At 46.0% G+C, this 25,686-nt stretch overlaps 1 protein-coding gene across 1 annotated transcript in view; it reads right to left on the bottom strand.

Annotated features, from left to right (window-relative positions):
• PPARGC1A (PPARG coactivator 1 alpha) overlaps positions 1 to 25,686 on the bottom strand; it is a 762,252-nt gene that overhangs the window by 472,221 nt on the left and 264,345 nt on the right. The window contains exon 2 of the mRNA XM_077301524.1: positions 1,738 to 1,797. Coding sequence (XP_077157639.1) covers positions 1,738 to 1,797 — 60 coding nt within the window. The remainder of the gene's footprint in view (positions 1 to 1,737; positions 1,798 to 25,686) is intronic.

Below are 25,686 nucleotides of genomic sequence, written 5' to 3'. Positions count from 1 at the left end.
GCTATAACAGGTCCAATTAAGAAGCAAGAGTGAAGGCTGCAGGAAGAGGGGGAAATAGTTGTCCATGTGGGCCAGATCCCCATCAACGTTCTCAATGAACACACTTGGCAAGAACAACAAAAGCGGTTTATTGAGGTAGCGATACGAAGCTCATGATTATTCTTGCTCAAACTGATTTGATAGGCAACACACTGATCACTACAAGTCCCCACCCCCAACAGACCTAAACATGCCCCAACCAAAGAAGGCAGGCTTTCCCTTTTTCCCAAGGAAAAGGCAGGCTCCTTCATTCCCACGGAGAGTGTGCAAAGTAGCACATTGCGTCATTCGTGCCAAGCAGACCAAAGCCAAGCTCACCCGAGAACATCCAAGCTCCCCTCCTCCTAGGAGTCCATTCTCCCAGTAGGAATTCAACAATTAGACTACATCATAGCAAACAAATCAAAGAAGTTATGGGCAGTCAGATTTTCTCAGCCCCTTCTCCAAATGGCGATACATTGACAACTGGCAATGACAGCTTATTACTGAACCCTCATTGATACCTGACAAATAACCAAAGGGTTACAAATAACAAATAATAATACCAAGCCACCGCAGCAGAAGGCTGACAAACTGACAGATCCTGACAATCTGGAACCAAATAGCATTCAACAGCAGTAACAAGCAAAAAACCAAAACTTTTGCTCCCACAAGAGCTCCTCTGCTACCCTCAGACAAGTCTTCACTGGGACATACTTCAGCCCTGCACAAATCGTGAAATGACACATTACATTTCATGGTGGGTCGGTTTAGGGTCCCCCGGACTTCAACCTGTGCTCTCTGCAGTCACACAGCAGATGTGGGAGAATGCCTGGCTAAAAATCTAAGGGAGGAAGGAAGGAAGGAATGGAGGGAGGGAGGGGAGGGAGAGGAGGAAGGAAGGAAGGAAGGAAGGAAGGAAGGAAGGAAGGAAGGAAGGAAGGAAGGAAGGAAGGAAGGAAGGAAGGAAGGAAGGATTATATTTAATGGTTCCAGGAGTCTGGTTCAGCTCAGAACTGTAGCATGAGGGGGCGGAGGGGCTCCTGCCTTCACTTCTTTTGTGTTTTCCCCAAACTGAAACAGCACCTGAAAAAAGTCATTTGCATCATTGTGGCACCGCCCATGGAATACACAAAGCTTTTGCATCTATAAGTTTATGCAAGCAGCTTCCTGCTGGGGCCATTTCAACCCGGAAAATGTTGTGGAAGAGCCTCTCCTTCCCTCTTACTGAGCTCAACAGGGCACCTGGGAACTTAAGCCTTCCTCTGAAGCTGCAGTGTGATTGGAGGGAAAGTGCTTGATGTCTGAGGAACCCCAACCAAATTGATCACAAATGTAATGTGTTGTTTAGCCCTATGACCATGTCAACAAACTAGTCAACAGTGCAAGCAGAGACAGCATGGTCCAGAGATAAGTAGAGTGGCTGTTTCCCCAGCATATCTCTCTGCATCTCTAGGTGCTCTTGACTTAAACCACGAATGCATTCTTGGGGGGGCATGGGTAATGGTAATAGTGCGCTCCCTCTGGAGTTTGGGGGACCCCCACAGACCACGGATAGCATCAGCTAATGCATTCTAAAATTAGCAGCACACACCAAAAAAAATCCCCATATCTGCAATCTAATTATTTAAACCAAGCACCATGTCACCACATAGAGCTCGAGTTCTAATTGAATTGCACTCGCAAACGGTTCAGAAGCAAAGAGGCATTAACACTTACCTGTGCGTTGTTGAAAAGAATACTGCATTCCTTCATGGGTAGATCAGCACTGCAAACAAGCTGGAAAATAGAACATGAAACGTGGATCAGTCAACTGGGGATGCACAAGCAGAAATGTGACCCAAAAATTAGGGGTCTGAATTTTATTAATTAATGTACGTATTTATTTGCTGCCACTCCCAGACTAGCCAGCTCATGGTGGTTTACAGTAATAAAGGTAAAGGTTTCCCCTGTGCAAGCACCAGGTCATGTCTGACCCTTGGGGTGATGCCCTCTAGTGTTTTCTTGGCAGACTCAATACGGGGTGGTTTGCCAGTGCCTTCCCCAGTCATGACCGTTTACCCCCCAGCAAGCAAGCTGGGTACTCATTTTACCGACCTCGGAAGGATGGAAGGCTGAGTCAACCTTGAGCCGGCTGCTGGGATTGAACTCCCAGCCTCATGGGCAAAGCTTTCAGACAGCTGCCTTAACACTCTGCGCCACAAGTAATAACATTTCTAAAATTATTTCTAAAATGATAATAACCCAGTATAGCGGTGACAGTAAATCCTCAAGAACTATAGCCATCCCAAGAAACTTCCTCCTGCTGGACCCCATGCCTCGAGGAGGATGGTTGAGATATACAGATGTCTGGGTCTCTCCCCGAGGGAGTGACTAGAAGATCTTCCTTTCCCTGGCCTCAAGCAAGAACCTGGTCAAAGAGCTCTGTCCTGTAAGCCCTGAAGGACTCTGTCAGCTCCGATGGGGCCTTCAGTTCTTCTGGGAGCTCATTCTACCAGGACGGGGCCAGGACTGAAAAGGCCCTGGTCGAGGTCAGGCGCACTTCCCATGGGCGAAGTGCTCTGTGGGTGAAAAAAGGAGATAGATGGTCCCTCAGATATGCCGGGCCCATACTTGGAGCCATTTTAGAGGAGATCTGCAACCAATCAAGCGCATGATTTATCTACAGAGATGCCTCCCAAATCCTTAAATTAACTTAAACTTAGCTAGCATGACTAGCAACTGCTTCACTTTGTCTGAGAACTTGTTAACCAGGGTGGAAAGTACTATGCTAAATGATCTATCTTAACCTGAGTCCACTTTGTATGTTCTGAGCTACTGCATACTGGCGCAAGCTCCTGCATGGATGCACATCTACATGGGTTGGACAGCTATAGCAGGGAGGGCTGAATTTGCCCTCTCCTTCCTCCTTCCATCTGTAGGGTCAGAAAAGACTGCTGGGGTTATGGAAATTAGGGTTGCCAGCTCTGAGTTGCGAAATACCCAAATTTGGGGTATGTGTTTACAAATATGTGTTTACTTCAAGGCCTCCTTGATCTAGCTGGGGCTTATTCCTTAATGTTTTCAGGATTACAACCTCAGGGGTTTTTTGCTATCCCCTGCCCCTTTGTGATCTTTGGAGGGGCTACCACCCAAATCCTTGGAGGTCTCCCATCCAAATACTAGACAGCGTCAGCCTGGTTTAGCTTCTGAGATCTGACCGGATTGGATTGAATCTGAGATCATCTATGTGCAGATCACATGCTCTATCTTTGAGCTGTCCTCATACACCCTTAACCGGAAAGCAATTTTGTATACATAAATCAATGCAATAACACAAAATTTAGTAAGTACAGAAGTTCTATAGAACAGTGGTCCCCAACCTTTTTATCACTGGGGACCACTCAACGCCAGGGACCACTCACCGGGGACCACTCAATGCCTTTTACTGAGGCCCGGTGGGGGGGGGGGAGTTTACTCCTCTACTCTCAACCACTGCCCTAACACTCTCTGATCGCTATGGTAATGTTTAAACATCCCTTCAAAATAAGATGCAGACACGCCACAACAATGAACATAAGGAATATTTTATTTTCATAGAAATTTTAACTCATGACAATGACAAATCAATGGGAACCCTGAGCTTGTTTCTCTGCAATGAGATAGTCCCATCTGGGAGTGATGGGAGACAATGACACCTGAAGTGTGTTGTAAAGGGCCAGGGGGGATGAAGTAAAGGGCCGGGGGGGGAGAGAAGGCGTCCTTCGCGGCCCACCTACAATTAGTCGAAGGACCACATGTGGTCCGCGGCCCACAGGTTGGGGATCGCTACTATAGAAGACTATTATTTAATCTGCTTTCCCCTTACAGAAATATGCATTTTAATTCTAATACGTAGTGCCATTTTTTAAAAACCAATGTACAGAGTATGAGACCATTATGGTCTAGCCCAGTGGTGGCCAAACTGTGGCTCTCCATATGTCCATGGACTACAATTCCCATGAGCCCCTGCCTACTGGACATTTGGAGAGCTACAGTTTGGCCACCTCTGGGCTAGCCATTACTGGTATAGCCAACAACTACGCTACTCTAAAATTTAGTAATAACTGTGGCAGCCTCCTACAATTTCAGGGGATTTAAGGCTTGTTATTATAAACCTAGGTCCTCTTTTGATGGCTAGAGGATTTCCTAATGGGAGTTTAGTTTTATTTTTCTTTCAGGACACTAAGACTCTTGACGCAGGATCTTATAAAGAACAACGGCAATGTTTTATTTTTCTTCTCAGAATGAAGCAAACATTTCTGCAGTTACAGGAACCAAGAACAGATTACGAAGCAAAGAAGTTACAAGCTGGACTGAGGTTAATATTTTCTTCTTCACGAGTTACAGTGTCAGAAAGCTTTATATATAACGTATCACAATTGCTCACAGATACCTTCAGTGCTATTCCACCACTGATATATTTTCAGTCAGGCAGCATTCAGGAACTTCCCTTTGAGACAGTTAATTTCTGTCAGATCACCGGAAACAAACTGTTTACAGGAGAGACTTTCACCAGATTAAGCCTATTTATATGCAGGGTTTCTAATCCACCCTTTTCCAACTTCTTTTACCGCTGAGAAACCCCTGAAACATTATTCAGGCTTCGAGAAACCCCACATGTGGTGCAAATATTCAGAATATGGTTGGGAAGCATAGCTGTGGACATGCCCACTAAGGGCCCCTCCCCTAGATATATAGATGGATGGATGGATGGATGGATGGATGGATGGATGGATGGATGGATGGATGGATGGATGGATGGATGGATGGATAGATGGATAGATGGATAGATGGATAGATGGATAGATAGATAGATAGATAGATAGATAGATAGATAGATAGATAGATAGATAGATAGATAGATAGATAGATAGATAGATAGATAGATAGATAGATAGATAGATAGATAGATAGATAGATAGATAGATAGATAGATAGAGAGGTAGAGGTAGAGGTAGAGGTAGAGGTAGAGGTAGAGGTAGAGGTAGAGGTAGATATTATTTCCCACCATTCCCGGAACCAGCTCGTGGCGGGTTACAGATAGTCCATACATTAAAAACCCCAATAAAACCCCATTAAAATATCAAAACAGGACATAAGAATTACAGCATATAATAAGAAGACACAGCGGCATAATCTACTGCCCATCCCTCCAATCTAATAGGGGGGATCGTGAGAGGGGAGCCATAACCGTGCCATAGATGACCCTGGCATGCTGCTGCTTAGTGCCAGGGGAGGCCCCAGTCAGATCTTCCACTCAGACCCCAGCCTCAGCCATAGACCTGGCGGAAGAGCTCCGTCTTGCAGGCCCTACGGAACACACCCCCTCCAAGCCCATCACTTATACCCAAGAAATGTTTAACAAATTTTTAAAAAATATATAAAAATTAATTAACTCTCGCTCATTCAGGAAACCTTTCCAGGGCCATAAAGAAACCCCAGGGTTTCACAGAACCCTGGCTGAGAAATCCTGTTCTAATCTCTCCAGTCAACTGCAGCCTGAAGTCAGACAAACGTTACAATTCTTCTGGTCTTCTCAAAAGTAGCACATCTGCTCTCTCCAAAAACCTGGTTTTAACTCAAACCAGCTCAGGGATTTATGTGTGATTAGTTATTTGACTACTAAGGGCTAGACAACCTACTGTCCATCACGGTGACAGTTAGCTTACCATTAAAACATTACAACTTGATATTCCAATAGTTGTTAAGCATAAATCTCAGGGAGGTGCTGAATGTTCCACTGGAAATTCTAAATTATTATTCAGGACTGAGGTTGTTGTACTGAGGCACACTGTTAGAAGACAAGACTCACTGGAAAAGACTAGGAAAAAATTCTAGAAAAAATTGACGACAGCCGGAAAAAAGACAGACCAAGATGAGATGGATGAGCTTACTCAAAAAAGTCACGGTTCTCAGTTTGTAAGGACTGTAATCGAGAGGATGTTTTGGAGGCCACGATTCATAGGGTCCCCAGAAGTTGCAAGTAACTTGATGGTGCTTAACATGCACAGAATTTCCCCCAGAAGCCCTATGTGAAAGGTTAAGCTGACAAGTGGGGACAGAATTGGCCCCAGAATTTTATGGGGCCTCATGTCTAAACAGAGATTCAAATCCAGGACTCCTCCAACTCTTGTTTTGACTATCAAACCTTTACTTTACCTTTGAGGTCTTCCTTGATTGTAGTTACATTTATCTAGGCCAGGCTTTCTCAACCAGGGTTTCATGAAACCGTGCGGTTTCTTGATGGCCTCGAAGGGTTTCCCAAAACAGTGAGATTTTAATATATTTTAATAATGTGTTAAACATTTATTGGGTCATGCATCCAGCCCTCTCAATTCCTGGCAAATAGACGGGGAAGAAATGGAGATAGTGACAGATTTTATTTTCCTGGGCTCCAAGATCACTGCAGATGAGGACTGCAGCAAAGAAATTAAACGACACTTGCTCCTGGGGAGGAAAGCTATGGCAAATCTAGACAGCATCCTAAAAAGCAGAGACATCACCCTGCCAACAAAAGTGCATTTAGTCAAGGCTATGGTATTTCCAGTTGCAATGTATGGCTGCGAAAGTTGGACCACAAGGAAGGCCGAGCGTCAAAGAATTGAGGCTTTTGAACTCTGGTGCTGGAGAAGATTCTTGCGAGTCCCTTGGACTGCAAGGCGAACAAACCGGTCAGTCCTAGAGGAGATCAGCCCTGACTGCTCCTTAGAAGGCCAGATCCTGAAGATGAAACTCAAATACTTTGGCCACCTCATGAGAAGGACAGACTTCCTGGAGAAGAGCCTAATGCTGGGAGCGATCGAGGGCAAAAGAAGAAGGGGATAACAGAGAATGAGGTGGCTGGATGGAGTCACTGAAGCAGTCGGTGCAAACGTAAATGGACTCTGGGGAATGGTAGAGGACAGGAAGGCCTGGAGGATCATTGTCCATGGGGTCGCGATGGGTCGGACACGACTTCGCACCTAACAACCACAACAACAATGACCATATACGGTCATGTTGACCTAACCATCTCCACCCAACATCGCCAAACATGGGCCTGGAGGGGGTGGAAAGGGGAGGGACCCTGAGTGGGGATGTACACAACCATATTCTTCACAATCGCATCGCTTCTGGGGTTTCTCGAAGCCTAAATAATGTGTTAGGGGTTTCTCAATGGTAATAAAATTGAGAAAGACTAAGCCATGCACAGAAAACCCGCAAGATCTAACTGAAACAAGATATAAGGAAAATGGGGAAATATTACTAGTTAAGGTGCCAACAATAGATGTGCGGGGGTGGTGGGAGGAACCAAGAGGAAGAATTCAAGTCGATGACTCCACCTGCTTCCTCTTGATCATCCCCAGCTAATCGGCCACCTCGATCCTCAGGTGGGAGGAAAACTGGCTGATGAGTCAGAGTTAGGAAAGTGAAAACAGAATCTTGGGTTTAATAACTACAGCAGGGTGCTGACAGCTAGAACTGGCTGCTAAGTGGACATTGATATACTATATACCACCACCTGTGCCAAGCTGGCTCAGCTTCAGCCTCTCCATCCCTATGAAGCCAAAAGTGTGACTTATTTGGACTTACTGGGCTCTTATACTCTTCGTGAAATGCAATCTTTCAAAAAAAATTAAATTCATTCTAATACTGATGCTATGTACAATAACAGGGACAAGGCAATGAGATGGAGAGGACAGCACCAGAGGCTGCAGATACTAGCTAAGAAGAAGAGAAGAGGTGGGGAGGGGTGTTTACCCCATTTTTCACTACCTAAAGGAGTTCCAAACAAACAGCTTTTCCTTCCCCACAACAGACACCATGTGAGGTACGTGGGGCTGAGAGACCTCTAGGAGAACTGCTCTGTGAGAACAGCCCAAGAGAACTGCAGCTAGTCCAAGGGCACCCAGCTGGCTGCATGGGGAGGATTAGAGGCCCCCACTCTTAATCACTACACCATGCAGGCTCTGGTCAAGATTCTGGGTTTGGAATGCACAGGCAGGTTCAGCAGTGCAGACTTCAAGAACTTTGGGGTCTGGTGTGGTGGAGATGGGGACAGGTCCCACAATCGCATAAACAGCTGTCTAGGCCACAAATGGCCATGACTTCTGGGTGCCCCAGTCCAAAGCTCAAATCGGCTTTACCATGAATGGTTCTCAACATTAGTAATCTAGTGTTGTCCTCAGCTCTCTGATGTGAACCAAGTTCTTCCTTGGCCACCAAAGACAATGTGGCCAGCAGCGGTAGCAACTATCACAATGTAAGAATGTACAGGTTACAGTAGATGAGCGACTGGGATGTGAGTGTCCTGCATAGTGCAGGGGGTTGGACTAGATGACCCAGGAGGTCCCTTTCAACTCTATGATTCTATGATTCTATATCATGTCAGGGACGCATCCAAGTTCAGCACCAGCAGATCAAGTAAGTGAATACAATGTATAGTGATGTCCTCATTTCCTAATGGCCAAAGAGAATGTAGGTTTTCCTCCTAATGTGCAACCTGATGGGGAAGTGCTCCCTATTCCAGGGGTAGTCAACCTGTGGTCCTCCAGATGTTCATGGACTACAATTCCCATGAGCCCCTGCCAGCATTCGCTGTAGTCCATGAACATCTGGAGGACCACAGGTTGACAACCCATGCCCTACTCCATACCAAAATCACCTTGACTTGTGTTTTTCAAACATGAATCTGGTCTCAACATTCAAATCCCACATGCCATTATCACAACAGTTTTAGATTGCTGATACGTATATGCATGGGCAGTACCTTATGACCATGGGAAGGCCTCAGGGCCTCATCCCTTTGGAGAGGGCCACTTCTTTCTGCAGTCTAGGATTGCCAAACTCCAGGTGGCCCCTCAAGATCTCCCACTATTACAATTCATCTCCAGATGACCAAGATTAACTCCCCTGGAGAAAACAGCTCCTGTAGGGAGTGGGCTCCATGGCATTTGACCCTGCTGAGGTCCCTCACCAGCCCACCCTGCCCAGGCTCTATCCCCAAATTCTCCAGGCATTTCCACACCCAGAGCTGGCACCCCTACCACAGTCCCAAGGAACATGCAACACACCAATAATATCTCCTTCAGCAGCTTCTACAGTGCTGGCTTCCAAGTCGTACCACCACTTTGGAACCTGGTAGAGTTCTCTTTTCTTCATTTCCACCTGCTCGCACTTAGGCACTGGGCTGCATTCCTAGCAAAAGTCCCTCCTGGCCTGGTTCCTGCACCATTCCTGCAGGGTTGAGCCCATTCCCCTGAGTCAAGTAGGGCACAACCCTGCTGGCTTCTCTCTTGGCCAGAAACACCATCTTTGGAGACTCCAGAAAGCCACCTCCTACTCATCAGCACTCCAAGTCTAGCTGCTTACGGTCCCTTCCCTGCTAGCAGCCAGCTGCCTCTGGATCCTCCTCTTCCCCCTCTTCCCCTGATTACTCCTAGATTCAGGAGGGGCATAGCCATGTTGGTCTGAAGCAACAGAGCAAAGGGCGAGTCCAGTACCACACTGATAACTAACCAAGGTTCATTCTGAGTATAAGCTTTTGTCCGCAAGAATCTTGCTTCAGATATCAATACGGTATGATCATGTGATATCTGAAGATGTGTGATTGCACACGAAAGCTTCTATATCTTGAATAAAACTTGGTTGGCCTTAAAGATCCCTCTGGACTCCAACTTTGTTCTTGTTATTCTTAATGCCTGCTTTTCAGTTCCTACTCCTGAGCACACCTTACAATCAAGGAGGCTATTACCTCCCAAGAGTCCTCTGCTCAAGAACTTCGGGGTCTGGTGTGGTGGACAATGGGACAGGTCCCACAATCACATACACAGCTGTCTAGTAATGGTAGATCCTCCTCATGCTGTTACCATCTCCCCACCACCACCCTGGCACTGACCTTAGCAACTATGCAGCTACCTTCCCTAGGGCTGTGCCAACTCGGGCTAGTAGCTGAGAGCAATGACCTCTAATCTTGAGAACTGGGTTTGATTCCACCCCCCTCCTCCACATGCCACCAAATGAGTGACCTTGGGCCCGTTCTCTCAGAGCAGGGGTAGTCAAACTGCGGCCCTCCAGATGTCCATGGACTACAATTCCCAGGAGCCCCTGCCAGCGAATGCTGGCAGGGGCTCCTGGGAATTGTAGTCCATGGACATCTGGAGGGCCGCAGTTTGACTACCCCTGTCTCAGAGCTTTTCCAGCCCCACCTACCTGTGGGGAGAAGAAGTGAAGGCAATTGTAAGCTGCTTTGAAACTCCTTTGGGCAGTGAATAGTCGGGTATAAAAACCAACTCTTCGTCTTCTAAAAAGCAGGGTATATTTTTAAAAAGCTCTTATTCCATGACGCACCTCTACCTCTTTTCCCTTTGGGGTAGGGTGCCCTGAACTGTGACAAGACACACTAAAGCTTCATGCAGTTTTGGTATTTTCATAACATGTCTTCTTGCTGACAATTTATTCTACATGTCAGCCTAGTTAATTTTTGAAGAAAAAAAACTCAGCATGTTCAAATACTACTTACAAGATCACTTCTGTAATAATTGAATACGTAAGAATAAATGAGATTCCCCAAGCAGTCGTTTCGATAGGCAGTAATTCCAGCTCTGCAAAGAAACAGGCCCTCAGCTTGTCTTACCACAATTTGCAGAACTATGGAGAGCATGAAATACGAACCTCTAGTTAAGCACATCCACAAACTGTCTATTTCTGGCATTAAAGGTATAAAATTTCTGGAAAAGGGGAGGGGGAAACCCATTTTTATAGATTTTCTATGAAGAAATCATGGAAGAAACTGAAATGTGTGCAATGCAGACTTTCTTATCAAACTTCTCATACTGCTTTGACAGCATAAAACGTGTCATTTATAACCGCACAGAAAACGGTACTATTTAGCAGACTTGGGAGATTTAAAAGTGCAAAGGCCTTCATTTTGTCTAAGCAAAAGCACAAACAGACCTATGACTAGTGAAAAAGAGATCAAAAACTGCTGCAGACTTATAGCTAAGGTTCATGGGTCATGTGGGGATGGTAAACAACACCTAATGAGCCAAAAGGGCCCCTTATACTTCTCTCAATAACACAGCAGAATAAGTGGAAAACTTACGGTACCCTGTTCCCCTCTGGTCATTGGAAGGGGATGGTGGTTACCGCTGCCAAATTCACATTGGAAAACCCCAAGAGATTTGGGGATGGAGCCTTGAGAGACCTCAGTGGGGTACACGGACAATGTGTCCACCCTCCAAAGCAGCCATTTTATCCAGGGGAACCAATCTCTGCGGTCTGGAGTTGAGCTGTCATTCAAGGGATGCTCAGGCCCTACCTGGAGCCTGCCACAGGTGTACATCATACACAGGAATTACCACCCTTTAATACCAAAGAGATCTCACTTATCAAATTTCATCCCATGCATTTTCGCTCAAAGAGAAGAGATTTTATCGGGGTTGTTTTCCCCCAGTGTTTAATATTTCCATTTTTTTCCCATTGGAAAAAAACTTGGAAAGGCCAGGAAAAATATGTTTCTGCCCACCAATGTTTTGCTTCTATCCCTTCACCCAGGAATTCACAAGTCTATCTCCAGTTCTAAATACATCAAACAGTGTGAGACTGACAGGTTGGAGAGAGGCCAGAAGCTACACCTCAGGAGGAAAGCCCTGAGGCATGGCTGGGAATGATACAGAAGAAGCTCTGAGAAGAAGCCACCTCAGGAAAGGCAAGGTGAGCCCCTGGTGGAGACAGTGGAGCTAACAACCCTGGAGGGAGGCCAAGCCAGCAGCAAGCAGGAGTAGGTTGGACAGCAGGTCAGCCAAGCCAGGCTATCTGTTGAGGCAGAGATTTAAAAAACAGCCAGATGCTTGCTGGGGATGGCTGATGGAACAGGAAAAGAAACTCATAAGCCATGAGGCAGGAAGGGTGCTGTTGGGTTGGGAAATAGCTGGAGATTGGGGGGGAGGGGTTTGAGGAGGGAAGGGACTTCAGTGGGGTTTAATGCGACAGAGTCAATCTTCCAAAGCGGACATCTTCTGCAGGCTAACCAGCCTCTCTTGCCTGAAGATCAGCTCAGATAACTCTATCTAGCACCTGAAGGTTGACAAACCTACTGCTGTTAACCACTTAAGAATGTAAGAAAAGCCATGTTGGATCAAGCCAGTGGTCCATCCGACACTCTGCATCTCACAGTGGCCAAAACCCAGGTGCCATCAGGAAGTCCACCAACAGGGCCCTGCACTTATATATGAAGGTCTGAATAAACAGTTGTTGAAACTGCGAAGAAGAAGAAGAAGAAGAAGAAGAAGAAGAAGAAGAAGAAGAAGAAGAAGAAGAAGAAGAAGAGATGGTTCTTATATGCTGCTTTGTTCTACCTGAAGGAGGCTCAAAGCAGCTTAGTCGCCTTCCCTTTCCTCTACTCACAACAGACACACTGTGAGGCTGAGAGAGCCCTGATATCACTGCTCGGTCAGAATAGCTTTATCAGTGCCGTGGCGAGCCCAAAGTCACCCAGCTGGTTGCATGTGGGGGAGTGCAAAATTGAACCCGGCATGCCAGATTAGAAGTCCGCACTCCTAACCACTACACCAAACTGGCTCTCAGATAGTCTAGGCTGTGCTTTGGGGGAAAGGAACAAATGGGACTCTAGACCCTTACCCAGCTGTGCTACAGGCTGCCCAAGAGATACCTGCCATATGTGGAAACAAGTCCAACTGAAATTGACTGCATGTTCATTTTAATATGGGTCCTGCAGAGATGCTTGCCCCTACTGCTATGGGCTGAGATTGGAGGGGGGGGCAACAAAGTTATCCCCCCTTCAACGATTGCTCTGAATCTGGTCTGTCCCATAAATATCAAACACTCAATTGACCCAGTTGACTAGTTTTTGTCAGTTACAATGCATATTTATCCATAAACGTAACCTCAGCACGATCAATATGTTTATTGCCTTCATTTTTCCATAAATTGTGAGATATTTTCGATTAATAACTTGAAACATAATCCTATAAAAGCTACTCATCCAGCACCCTTTCCGAAATACACTCACACACAAAGAAAGCAAGCATGGCAGACAAACAGAAATTGACCTTCTCAGTTTGAAATCATCCCTCACCATCTGAATGTCATGTCATAGCCAACTCATGTCCCTTTTCTGCACAAGGAATTCGACCTGGCCCAGTACTTGTCCGGTCGTGGGGTTAATTCTGTTATGTCTGTGGACATTTGGACACAGATGCAAATGAGGGTTCTCTGTTAGCCAAGGAACTAACCAATCAAGGAACCTGATCACTCTGCCAGAGCCAATCAGATTGCTTTGCTTAGGGCCAATCGGATTGCTCCGCTAGAGCCAATCGGATTGCTCTGCTTAAGGGCCAATCAGATTGCTCGGATTACTCTGCCAGGGCCAATCAGATTGCTCTGCTTAGAGCCAATCAGAGGCAGCAGCTGGCTGCCTGAAAGGTATAAAACTGCCTGAATTTGCCTGTTTTTCCCTGTTCAGTAGTTGTAGTCTGTTGCTGGAGTTGCTAAATTAGAGCTGTTCTGAAGAATTGGAGTCTGTGATCACTGAACCCCACAGACATAATAAATTCTGGGCAGAATTCTGAGTGTGGAAAAGGTCAGTGACCCAGCAGGGCCTTCAAGACAGGAGATGTTCAGAGGGGGCTCTCTACCGTCTGCCTCTGCATAGCAACTCATACTGACCCATCCAAGTACTAACCAGTGTCAACTCTCCTTAGCTTCCAGAGTGGGCCTTGTCCTTGACCGGAAATTAGTTGGTACAGAATGCAGTGGCACAGGTCCTTACTAAGTCATCTTAGCTGGCCCATATTCAGCCGCTGCTGAAACAACTGCACTGGTTACCTATCTGCTTATAGATCAAGTTCAAGGTCTTGGTTATGACCATTAAGGATATACGTGGCTTGGGTCCAGCCTACCTATGGGACTGCTTACCTTCTTACACCCCTCCACAGGGCACTTCGCTCTAAGGTATGAACATGTTGATGGTCCAGGGACCCTGGGAAACATGCCCAGCGTCAACAAGGATGGAACGTGCTCCCTGAAGAGCTGCAGGCCCAAACGGACCTCCTGTTCCAGGGGGCCTGCAAAACTGAGCTCTTCCGCCAGGTGTTTGGTTGAGGCTGGGCTGAACTCCTGGGGTTTAAGAATTAATTAACCCACTGATTCAGGAAACCCTTCCAAGGCCGTTTTTAAAAATCCCAGGGTTTCACAAAACCCTGGTTGAAAAAGCATGGCCTGAGCAATTCTCATGCCTGCAGAGACTGAACAAACTTTTCTGAAGGCAGCTGTTTTTTGCCTCCTCTTTCTCGATTCCTGAGATGCCTGGTGTTCTAAGATTTCAGGTGAGCGGAAGTCAAGTGGGAGGTGGATGAATTCTAAATATGTGGAAATGCATAAACCTACAAAGGGTCCTTTAGGCAAAACCGATCGGACAACATATAAATTATGCTCCAGTAAATGGCTTTTCATTACCCGCCCCAAGGCAAGTGGCACGCCGCAAAATCTGCTGCAAGATGTTTTGCATCCTATCCAGGTACACAGCTGAAATGCTGAATGGTGGAAAAATATGTCCGATGGAGGGACGAGCACATTTGATGTGATCTCCATGTACATTATTATGTGTTCTCTATGTAGATCAGGGTTGCAAGCTTGCCATTAAAGAGTAACCCAATAAACCTTTAATTGATTAATCTGTAAGGACTAATTTTAATTGCTGGGGGTGACAGATCGGGTCACAGTAGTTTATTTTTAAGTCCTCCGCGGTTACGTGAAATGAATGTGATGGACAAATTTAAAAAATTAACCTTCCTTATGCCACTTTATTCGATGGAAAGTTAGCTCAAAAAAGACATCTCTACTCAGTCTCCGGTAATTCAAATGTAATTGGTCAATCCGTTAACAAATGATTAATTACCTGTTTTGTTTGATGGTCCAACTGTACAGGTATTTTGCACATAGCACCAATATAGAGACCAGGTTCTGTTTAACGGCAACTTCATTTGTGTGGACAATGGCGAATTGCATTTTGCTATCACTCTGCAATCTCTAGAGGCAAAATCCTGTTGACATTGCCGGCAACATACTTGCCGTTTAATCTCCATAGGCATCACTCGAAATTGCTTTCCCGTCATTCCGAAAACTGTAGAAACGATATCACAGCAGGGTCCCCAAAGGCTTCCAAAAGAATCATGATCCCTTCACAAATAGAACCATTAAGATCCCCTTTAGACACCCCACCAAATTGTCAAAAGATGGGTGCCAGCAGTCATTTTATGCGAGGAACTGAGGAGAACATCTCTCTTTTCTCCTTGGAATCCTGAAGTTCACTTGGCATTAAACAAGACCATGAAGAGTAACTACTGCTTCATCAGAGCCCCCAGCCCACCTGGAGTTCTCAAAGCATATATTATTTCACAGGATTCACTGTTGGGTAAAGATGCAATTAGAAAATCCTGTTTGGCAGCAGGAAGTTGTTCTACTTTATAAAGCAATTGCAGGTAAAGACACCCAGATATTGTTTACCTGGAAACAAATGGGCTTTTCTCCTTGAGTGTCATGTTGGAGTCTTCACACTACTCAATAATCAAGAATTTATCACACATGCTGATAGAAGCCACTGGCCTTGAGCAATAAGCAATGGGCAATTCTTTACTGTATTTATATTTATGTATGAAACAAATAGGGCAAGTATACATTATGAAATAATAAGTCCCTGTAAAAAAATGTAATTCACATCCAATTCATTTTTGGTATGTTCTCAGATAGAACAAACTATTTGAATCCGGCATGTTAGTCTGTATGAAACTGACACCTCTTAAAAACTCAACAACAAAACAGCGGACTTGATGTTGTTTCTAAATTAAGAACATGACACCCAAAGAGATGTGCTGGGCAAGTATAACATGATAATTCATAAAATGTCTTGTCAGGATCTGGCCTAGGCCACTGGCATCCATAACTCCTTTCAGACCTAAAGTGGGGGTTTTCTATCCCAGAGCTCCATTAAGTTGAAGCTTGATGTGGAAACACATCTAATGGTGCATTCCCTTGAAAAGGAAATGACTACAGACATGATGTCCATTTGTCCCATCCCAAGGGGCGCACCAGTAGATGCGGGGCAGGTGATTGCGGTGGTGGCAGCAGAGGACCGAACAGGGCTAGCCGCTGTCGCCCCCCTTCCACCTCCACCTGCACTCCTGGTGGTGGGGCCAGCTGAGGAAGACAGCAAGCAGAGGTGGCAGCAGCTGGCCAGGCCCAGCACTGAGCCCCACTCATTCCCACCGCCGCCGCCACCTGTCTTCTGCCCCCCTCCTATTTTTTCCTGTAGGTTTTCAGACAAAACATGGGGAGAAAGTAGGACAATAACCAGTGAACAATACAATCCAGTTGGTAAGGGAGGAGGAAATTGATGCAGTGAAGAACTTGAGCTGTCGCCAAAACCCGGTGTGGAAAAGACCCTCTCTGTCTTTTAAGCAAAGCTGAATAAACATGAGCAAAGTTTTTTCTAAGCCCTTGCATTCTTTTAGTGCCTCATAATTGTAGGAGAAATATTTACAAGAAACAGAGAAACGGGGGATTTATTGTTCTTCTTGTTAGGGAAGGGAGAACTATTGCTCTGAACATGAGACTCATAAACTGAAAGGAGAATTAATGCCAGGTGCATTGCAAAGATTCCCCAAGGAGCCTTTACTCTTTCATTGCCACCCGACATCCAACTGCCACCATTGATTCCAAATTAATTCAATTGGTTTCGATGAGATAAATTTTGGCTAAATTGCATTCATTATTTCTGTTCAGACTGCTGAACGACAGTGAGTCAGTGTGTAACTGGCCTAAGGTCGCAGAGCACGCTTCTGTGCCACGGTTCAGGCTGCCAACTCTGGATTGGGAACTACCTGGAGATTTGGGGGGTGGAGTCATGGGACAGTGGGATTTGTAGAGGGGGAGAGGAACCTCAGGTCCACCCTCTGAATCAGCCATTTCCTCCAGGGGAACTGATTGCTGTGATTAGAAGATAAGTTTTAACTCCAGGAAATCTCCAGCCACAGCCTGGAGGTTGACAACCCAACCCCAAGTAGAGATTTGAAACTGGGTCTACCAGAGCCTAACCCACCACTCTAAGTACTCCACCATGCAGTCTACCATGACAGCTCTTCTGCTCTTTCTGTCAACTGCATTTTTATCCAGCCAGCATGATGTAGTGGTTAAGAGTGATGCCTTCTAATCTGGCTTGCCATATTTGATTCCTTGCTCCTCCACATGTAGCCATCTGGGTGACCTTGGGCTACTCACAGCACTGATAGAGCTGTTCTGACCGAGCAGTCCTGTCAGAGCTCTCTCAGCCTCACCTACCTCACAGGAGTCTGTTGTGGGACGAGGAAAGGAAGGGGATTGTAAGCCTCATTGAGACTCCTTCAGGTAGAGAAAGGCGGCATAAAAGAACCAACTCATCTTCTTCAGTAATATCAGGGCTCTCTCAGCCTCACCTCCCTCACAGGGTGTCTGTGGTGGGGAGAGGAAAGGGAAGATGACTGTAAGCTCCTTTGAGACTCCGTCGGGCAGTGAAAAGCAGGGTATAAAACCCAACCCTTCTATCCCACCCTTCCTCTTTGGCAGTCTGGGTGACATATTTGTTTTGTTTTCATTAAAACATTTATATTCTGCTTTTCCTCTGACTTCCAGGTGGCTTGCAAAAACAGTTAGAACATCCCCAGCTAAAAGTAAAGCTAAATGTTGGGATTTGATATTTCAAATGACCAGTCTGAATTGTTTGGAAAAACACAGGGTTTTTTTTCATTGTTTTTTTCTGCATATTCCTCTGCCTATAATAAACAGTTCCTTTACATCAGCTCAATAAGGCCCATCTTGGAAGAAGGGTCTTTCTTTTCCCAGACATGATCAAAGTATAAAATGCAGCATTATGCCTAGGCAGCTTCCCACCAAGATTTTGCAGATCCCTTCTGCATCAAGATTTCAAGTTAACCCTTCACATATGAATATTCCCTTGAGGTGACTCCTGGCACCGCTGCAGGGGGAAAGATAATTGCTACAGACTTTCATTCCTCTGCTGCCACTATTTCTCTCGGTGCGTGTGTGTTTAAGGTAAACTGGTGAAAATCCCTTATAAGGGACCCAGTGAGCCCCATAACCCATCTTCGGAAAGGTAAAAGTGGGGTCCAATGGCACAGAAATGGGTCAAGAGGAATCACGGAAGCTGAAATTTGGATTGCTGTGAAACTCCATCCTAGGTTATCTGGGTCAGGTGGGAAGCTGTTTTGAACTGAAGCAACAGAACCAAGTTTGATGGATTGAAGGGTCACTGTTAATTACTCTCATTTCACAATGAAGGGTACATCTGCCCACCAACCTTCCATTTTGATATATATATTTCCATCACTATGTCCCCTTCCCCCTGAATTAAATTCAAAGAAATGGTAACCATATAAACCAAGTTTTCCAGGGCATTCAGAATCCATGAACTTGGGGGAGCTGGCTGTTTCTGCATTTGTTCCTCTCTTGAGTTCTCACTTCGCTTCCCATCTGCTTTCTCACTGCATTTTCTGAGTGTGTTATTGTGCGGACTTTTTTCGAAGTTTGATTCCCAGTCAAAGCGATTTTTACAGCAGATCAATTAAATCAGATTTCCCCCACCTTTGCTCCTCCTTGACACCTCTTCTTCAGCCATGTCACATTTGCTCCACCCACTCACCCACCTTCCACCACCACCCCTCCGTTGTTGCTATACAACCACCAATTTGCCCACATAAGACTATCATGAGACAACTAACCTTTGAACCCTTAATCAAGAGTGTAAATCTCAAACGCCCACATGGTTTAATTTTGCCATGAAAAACTAGGGATAGATGCCAGCATGGTAGCCATCTCTCATCTGCTCCCATCTCCCACTTCCTGGGCATCTGAGAACCTCTCTCCCAGCAGCGAGGTGCAGCACAAAGAGCCTGGCTCTCCACCTCCACTTCCTCTAGGCACACTCAGGCACTCAGCTATCCGAAGAAGCTCCTCCCCTGCCAAAATTGTGTAAGTCTTTAAGGTGCTGCCAGACAAAGAATCATAGAATCATAGAGTTGGAAGGGACCTCCTGGAAGGGACCATAGAGTTGGAAGGGACCTCATCTAGTCCAACCCCCTGCACCATGCAGGACATCCACAACCCTATCACTGACACTGTCACCTGCCACCCCCTTGAATATTCACAGAATCAGCCTCTCCATCAGATGGCTATCCAGCCTCTGTTTAAAAATTTCCAAAGATGGAGAAGCCACCACCTCCCGAGGAAGCCTGTTCCACTGAGAAACCGCTCTAACTGTCAGGAACTTCTTCCGGATGTTTAGACAAAATTTCTTTTGAATTAATTTCATCCCATTGGTTCTGGTCTGTCCCTCTGGGGCAAGAGAGAACAACTCTGCTCCATCTCTATATGGCACCTTTTAAAATACTTGAAGATGGTTATCAAATCCCCTCTCGGTCGTCTCCTCTCCAGGCGAAATAGACCAAGCTCCCCCAACCTTTCTTCATACGTCTTGGTCTCCAAGCCCCTCACCATCTTTGTTGCCCTCCTCTGGACATGCTCCAGCTTGTCAACATCCCTCTTCAACTGGGGTGCCCAAAACTGAACACAGTACAGGACTCTTGCTCTTTTCTACTAACACAAAACAAAGTTCACCATCACACAAGCTAGGCTTACGCTTACCCTCTGTGTTCCCATATGTAATAGGATGCCTTCTTTCTTTTCCTGTAGGAGGCAAGCCAGTATTTACGTACTGGAGCCTTTCCCAACCTTACCCTTGAAAAACCCTGAAACATTTTTCAGGCTTCGAGAAACCCCGGAAGTGACATCAGCAGGCCACACCTCCCTGCCACGCCCACAGAAGTCATGTCATCACAAGTGCATCACCCGCCGGATATGACATTACGTTCTGTCGCAATGCCAGAAATGGGCCAGCAGTCTACTCCACTGGGCCAGGAACAGGGCTGGGGTTAATTTAAAAATTATTTAACTCCACCCCTTTTAGGGAAACAAAAAAACTCCCACTGTTTTGGGGCCCTCGAGAAACTCCAGGGTTTCATGAAACCCCTGTTGAGAAAGTCTGACTTACGGTATGTAAATTTACAATACAATTATTTTGTGGCTTCATTTCTAGTCAGCTTCTCAAAATGTACATCTGGGAAATGGCTTCTCAAGTGGCCGATATTCGTGTTCCTACCAGGAAGCAATCACGTTGGCTTGGAAGGCAGAGTGGCCCATGGGCAAGGGGAAGGGTCTGTCTTCTGCCACGGACAACCTCTGGGCCAAACTAGATGATTATGCATCCTGAAGACCACCACTGGGACATGGTGCCATTTTACTTCTAGATGCTGACTTTTTGAAACACTTGGGAGGAGAAGATGTTCCTGCTGGGACCATGGTGCATGGCAGATGGGGGTCCATCTCTCCTCCTCACCACCACCATTTTGGCTCTTGGAAAAGGCAGGTGGGAAGGAAAAGGGGTTCCCTCGTCCCCCTTCACCGGGATCAAGCCCCAGCATTTCAAAAAGATATCAATCAAAGATATCAATCAAATGGTGCTGTATCTTCATGGTGGATTTATAGATGCAGTATGGTCTAGTTTAGCCCTCTAATTTAGGCTGGAAAGCTTCCACGCATGCACATACACACACTATATCCCCTATACTATTTCCATACTATTCTGGATGGTCCCTTGCTTCCCAGTAATGACTTGCAGAAGTCCAATGTAGGCTATACGATCAATTCAGGGGAGAACTTATACCTTCCCTACAGAATAAGCCCAACTCAGAGGCAATCACAGACATGTTGTCAGACAAAAGCACAGAAATAACTTCTGTTGTGGCCAGATTTGCTTGGAGAGCTATCAAAACAAGGAAGACCTGGGTGGATTCGGAGCAACTTAGGTAGAGATAGTCTCAATTGCTTGAGATAATGCTTGCGAGTTTTAAAACCAGAATGATTCTTATAGCTGGAATGTTTTTATCTTTTATAATATTTAAGTCATGATTCTTTTATCTTGTTAATGCCAGATGTTTTTATGTACCTTGTAATTTGACTACTGGTCTAGTACCGTAATAATAAAGACTTGACTTGCAGAAGGATACCAGGTGCTCCTTCCGTACCTGTAGGAGTCTCAAAGTGGCTTACAAACCCCTTTCCCTTCCCCTCCCCACAACAGACACCCTGGGAGGTAGGAGGGGCTGAGAGAGCTCTAAGAGAATTGCTCTGTGAGAATAGCTGTAAGGGAACTGTGACTAGTCCAAGGTCGCCCAACTGGCTGCAGGTGGAGGAGTGGGGAACCAAGTCCAGTTCTCCAGATTAGAATCTGCCCCTCTTAACCACTATCCCATGCATGTGCATTCACATTTTTCTGGATCCAAGATAGTTTTAGGTTGAAAAGTTTCCTTGGGGCACCTCAGTCTGGAACTCTCCTTAAAACTTCTTGGTTACTGTCGCAAGCATGTTTTACATGTACAGCTTTTGGATCTTCGGGGAAGGGACAGTTTTTTCAAGCTGGTTTTTAATCCCTATATCTGTGTTTTACCTTGGATATATTTTCGCAGAACAGAAATGTACAAAAGAGCTCCTTGGTGCCCGAGGAGCACATGTGAGAGTGGTACAGGATAGAAACACGCCAGCGTTTAATGTGTTTTTGACTTTCAAAGATTAGCTCCTCCTTGTTTACAAAAGCGCTGTCAAAAACCTGCAAAAGCATGAACATTAACTGCAGCAATATATGCATTGCTGAACTGTAGCCGGCAACAGCTGATGTGCTCAGCTATGAAATTAGGGCATCCTGAATGTGTGCCGTGCGTGGCTCTCTTAACTGCAGCTTTTCCCTCTCAAGGGCAGAAATACCTGGCAGTTGCATGTCTCATCACATCTCATCGGACTATAACTAAGTTAACAACCAGGAACTTTTATTTAAATGTTATGTTTTAGACGTATGATTTAGAGTACATTTACTGCAGAGCAGAAGCCGTTTTTTTTCCCGGATAAAATACTCCTTTGGAGCGTCGTTTCAAAATTACCTGCCCCACGACAGTTAAGGACTGAACCGCGCACAAGAACATTGTCAACCATCTGATGATTATATTAACATTTATTTATTGCGAAAAAGGAGAAGCACATTAAAAACACCGATGCAGCAATTTCCGGGGATGAATTCCTCTGATCCGTAGCGAGGGGGCCATAACGGGAATCGTAACAGTGCCGTCACAAACCACGGTGACACAAATTGCCCGAAGCAGAAAGATGACCACGGAGAATTGGTCCGCTGTTCTGATCGGCACCCTTTTCGGCCTGCTGCTTGCTTTTCTATTTCAAACCATGACCTGCCTGTCATTGAAGTAACCAGCATTACTTTAGCGGTCCTGGAGAACGCAGAGCCTTGTATCTCGATGGCTTGGATTTGAGTGGTTCTCTTTCTCTCTGGCAAAGAAGGCAAAACTCTCTCCCTCTCCCTCTCCCTCTCCCTCTCCCTCTCCCTCTCCCTCTCCCTCTCCCTCTCCCTCTCCCTCTCCCTCTCCCTCTCCCTCTCCCTCTCCCTCTCCCTCTCCCTCTCCCTCTCCCTCCCTCTCCCTCTCCCTCTCCCTCTCCCTCCCTCTCTCACCCCCCCTCCATTTGCCTCTAAAATCACCTCACCATACATCTTTGCCTGTATCACGTTACCCTGGTACTATGAGGAGAGTATTCTCATGATGTCCATGTAGGGTTACCAGCCTGAGGTTGGGAAATACCTGGAAATTTGGGGGCTGAAGCCTGGGGATTTGGGGAGGGAAGGAGCTTCAATGGGGTGTGATGCTAACTCGGATTGACAACTCTGTATTGTGAAATACTGGTAGATTTTGGCAGTGAAGCCTGGGGACAATGGAGTTTGAGAAGGGAAGAGACAACAATAGGGTATAATGTCATAGGGGCCACCTTCCAAAACAGCCAATTTTTCCATGGGAACTGACCTCTTTTATCTGGAGATCAGTTGTAACGGTGGGAGGTCTCCATCCACCACTTGAAGACCGGCAATTCTACTTTCAAAGCAGCCATTTTCTCAAGGCGAACTGAGTTTGGTCATCTGGAAATCAGGTGTAACAGCAGGAGGTCTGTAGCCTCACTTGGGGTTGGCAGCCCTATAGCTAAGCTACTTCTTCACTCCAAGCCCCGTGTCCTGTTGCAGAACTAGAGGAGAGAACATGGTGTGTTCGGGCTGGACCAGAGTGGTCCACTTGAGGTGCGGGTGTCAAAACCCACAGAATGCTAATCTAGAAGTTTACCTTATGACCTAACGGAGCAAAGTCCCAAAATATCAGGCACTCAGTCAAGGTGGCTTATTAGAAGTAAGATGCAGGAACAGGAATCAACGGAGGTTCATTACAGCAAAGAAATTGACCAAGACAATTTGAACAAGGGAACTATGGGGTTATAGATAGGTTTGGGCTCCCGCCTGTGCAGTCAAGGCAGGAAACCAGATTCTCAGGAGAAAGCATTTGAACTCAGAGGTGTGAATACTGGTGCCAACTGAGCTGGGTTATCTCCACAGCTGGCCTTCTACTCCTAAACTACTCCTAGACACTACAAAGGTTGTTTAACATTTCAAAGGGAAACACAGAGATACTGTTCATCCTTCATGGTGAGGCACAGCATCAACAGGAAAGAAGGGAATGGGGGAGGGGAGGAGAAACCAAAGTCCAGCCCTGGACAAATACCTTAGATTGTCATGGGGACATGACAGTGGGTATAATCCTATTCTCCACCAATAGGTTGATGTGACTGCAGTTGCCAACCTGTTCCTCAATGGAACAGGCTTCCTCAGGAGGTGGTGGGTGGATGTTTTTAAGCAGAGGGTAGATAGTCATCTGACAGAAATTCTGATCCAGAGGCTGGATAGCCATCTGATGGAGAGGCTGATTCTGTGAAGATTCAAGGGGGTGGCAGGTTACAGTGTCAGTGATAGGGTTGTGGGTGTCCTGCATGGTGCAGGGGGTTGGACTAGATGACCCAGGAGGGCCCTTCCATATCTATGATTCTATGATTCTGTCTACAGTTCACAAGATACATGTACCATACCACAGCCAGTTATGCTGACAGATGGTCAAGTGTCACCTCTGGAAAGCTCCAAACATGTCCTCACTCAAGATTCTCTTCTATCATCTCAGACTTCTTTCCCCACCCCCAGCTCCATAGCTTCATGCAGGCGTTCATCCCAGACTGACCTCACCAGAATGACGCACACAGTGGCAATCACACTTCCTTGATTTCAGTGACTGTTGTAGGCTTTTGAGCATTGCTATTCTTATAGTTGAGCTCCATGGAAGTGTCCACACCTGTGTTATGTCCACACCTTCATTCTTTACAATAGCTGCCTGTAGATCAGCAGGCAGATCTGGAAAGTGTGCCGTTGGCTTTTAAGGCCACATATATCACACGTCAGGATGGTCGTCACGAGCTGCTCCTGCAGCTTCATCCTGGGGATCGTTTGGGAGCTCAGCGCTGTGCCTTGAGTCAAAAAACGATCATGCGTTTAAGCATTGAAAGACCCCGAGGATGGGACTCTGTCCTTCCAAATAATTTTCTCTCTTCCTTCTTTCTTACCTTTGGAAAATGGTCTTTTATTCTTCTGGTGCTTTTAGACTTTTTTAGTGTATTGTGGCTTCCTTGTAATTGCTATTATTTTACATGAACTCCAGAAGTGTAAAATCTGTTTTGATGCTTTTATTAAATGCTCTGGATGGATGCAGGCAGGCAGAAGGAATCTTATCTAAATCGCCAAGGAGTGCACCAGTAGAATCTACTGAGTAGATGTGGGGTGTGTGGTTGAGGCGGTGGCAGCGGAGGGCCAAATAAGTCTGAGCGCCGGGCATGGCCAGACACTGCAGCCACCCTTCCGCCTCCACCCACACTCCTGGCGGTGGGGCCAGCAGCAGAAGATGGCCAGTGGAGGCAGCAGGAGCTGGCCAGGCCCAGTGTTGAGCCCCACGCACTGTGTCACCTTTATTGCCTGTCTTCAGCATGCCTCCGCAGATCATTTAGAAGTCCATGGCCTACTGGAATGGGGGTGAGGTGGAGGCTTGCTTGTAGCAATATAATGTAGTAACTTCATTATTTTGAAAAAAGCACTTTGAGAGAAAGGGAGGAAGCAAAGGAATGTGGAATGAAGGTGCGCAATTGGGGAGGAAAGAGATGCAAGGCATATGGAAGAGGGGAGTGCTAGCGCACCTTTCCCATGGAAGGGGAGGAAGGGAATGGAGAGGGAGGATGACAATGAGGAAACTCTCAAAATGGCAGGTGCTATGAAAAACCAGATGCACACATTTCTGCATTGGCCACCCCTGATTCAGACCCCATTAGCCCTCCTTCAAAAAGTGACAACTGGATTTCTGAGGATTCCCTTGCTGTGGGGCAAATCGGGTCTGTGCCCAAAAAGGGGGATTTCAGTGTGGGAATGGATGAAAAATTTGACTCTATGCAAATGCCAATCCAAGGCTAGTGTGGAAACCGTCACTGATATAAAAAACGATTTGTTTGGTATGGGAGTGATCCTCTTGGTGTTGACCCCATGCTCATACTTTCAGCAGAAAGTTCAGGAGGTATCAGAATATGATCTCCTAACATTTAGTACATCAGGGTTCCAAGACATTT

The sequence above is a fragment of the Paroedura picta genome, chromosome 10 (assembly GCF_049243985.1).
Source record: "Paroedura picta isolate Pp20150507F chromosome 10, Ppicta_v3.0, whole genome shotgun sequence".
Classification (NCBI taxonomy): domain Eukaryota; kingdom Metazoa; phylum Chordata; class Lepidosauria; order Squamata; family Gekkonidae; genus Paroedura; species Paroedura picta.
This window is presented reverse-complemented; position numbering and strand designations above follow the sequence as displayed.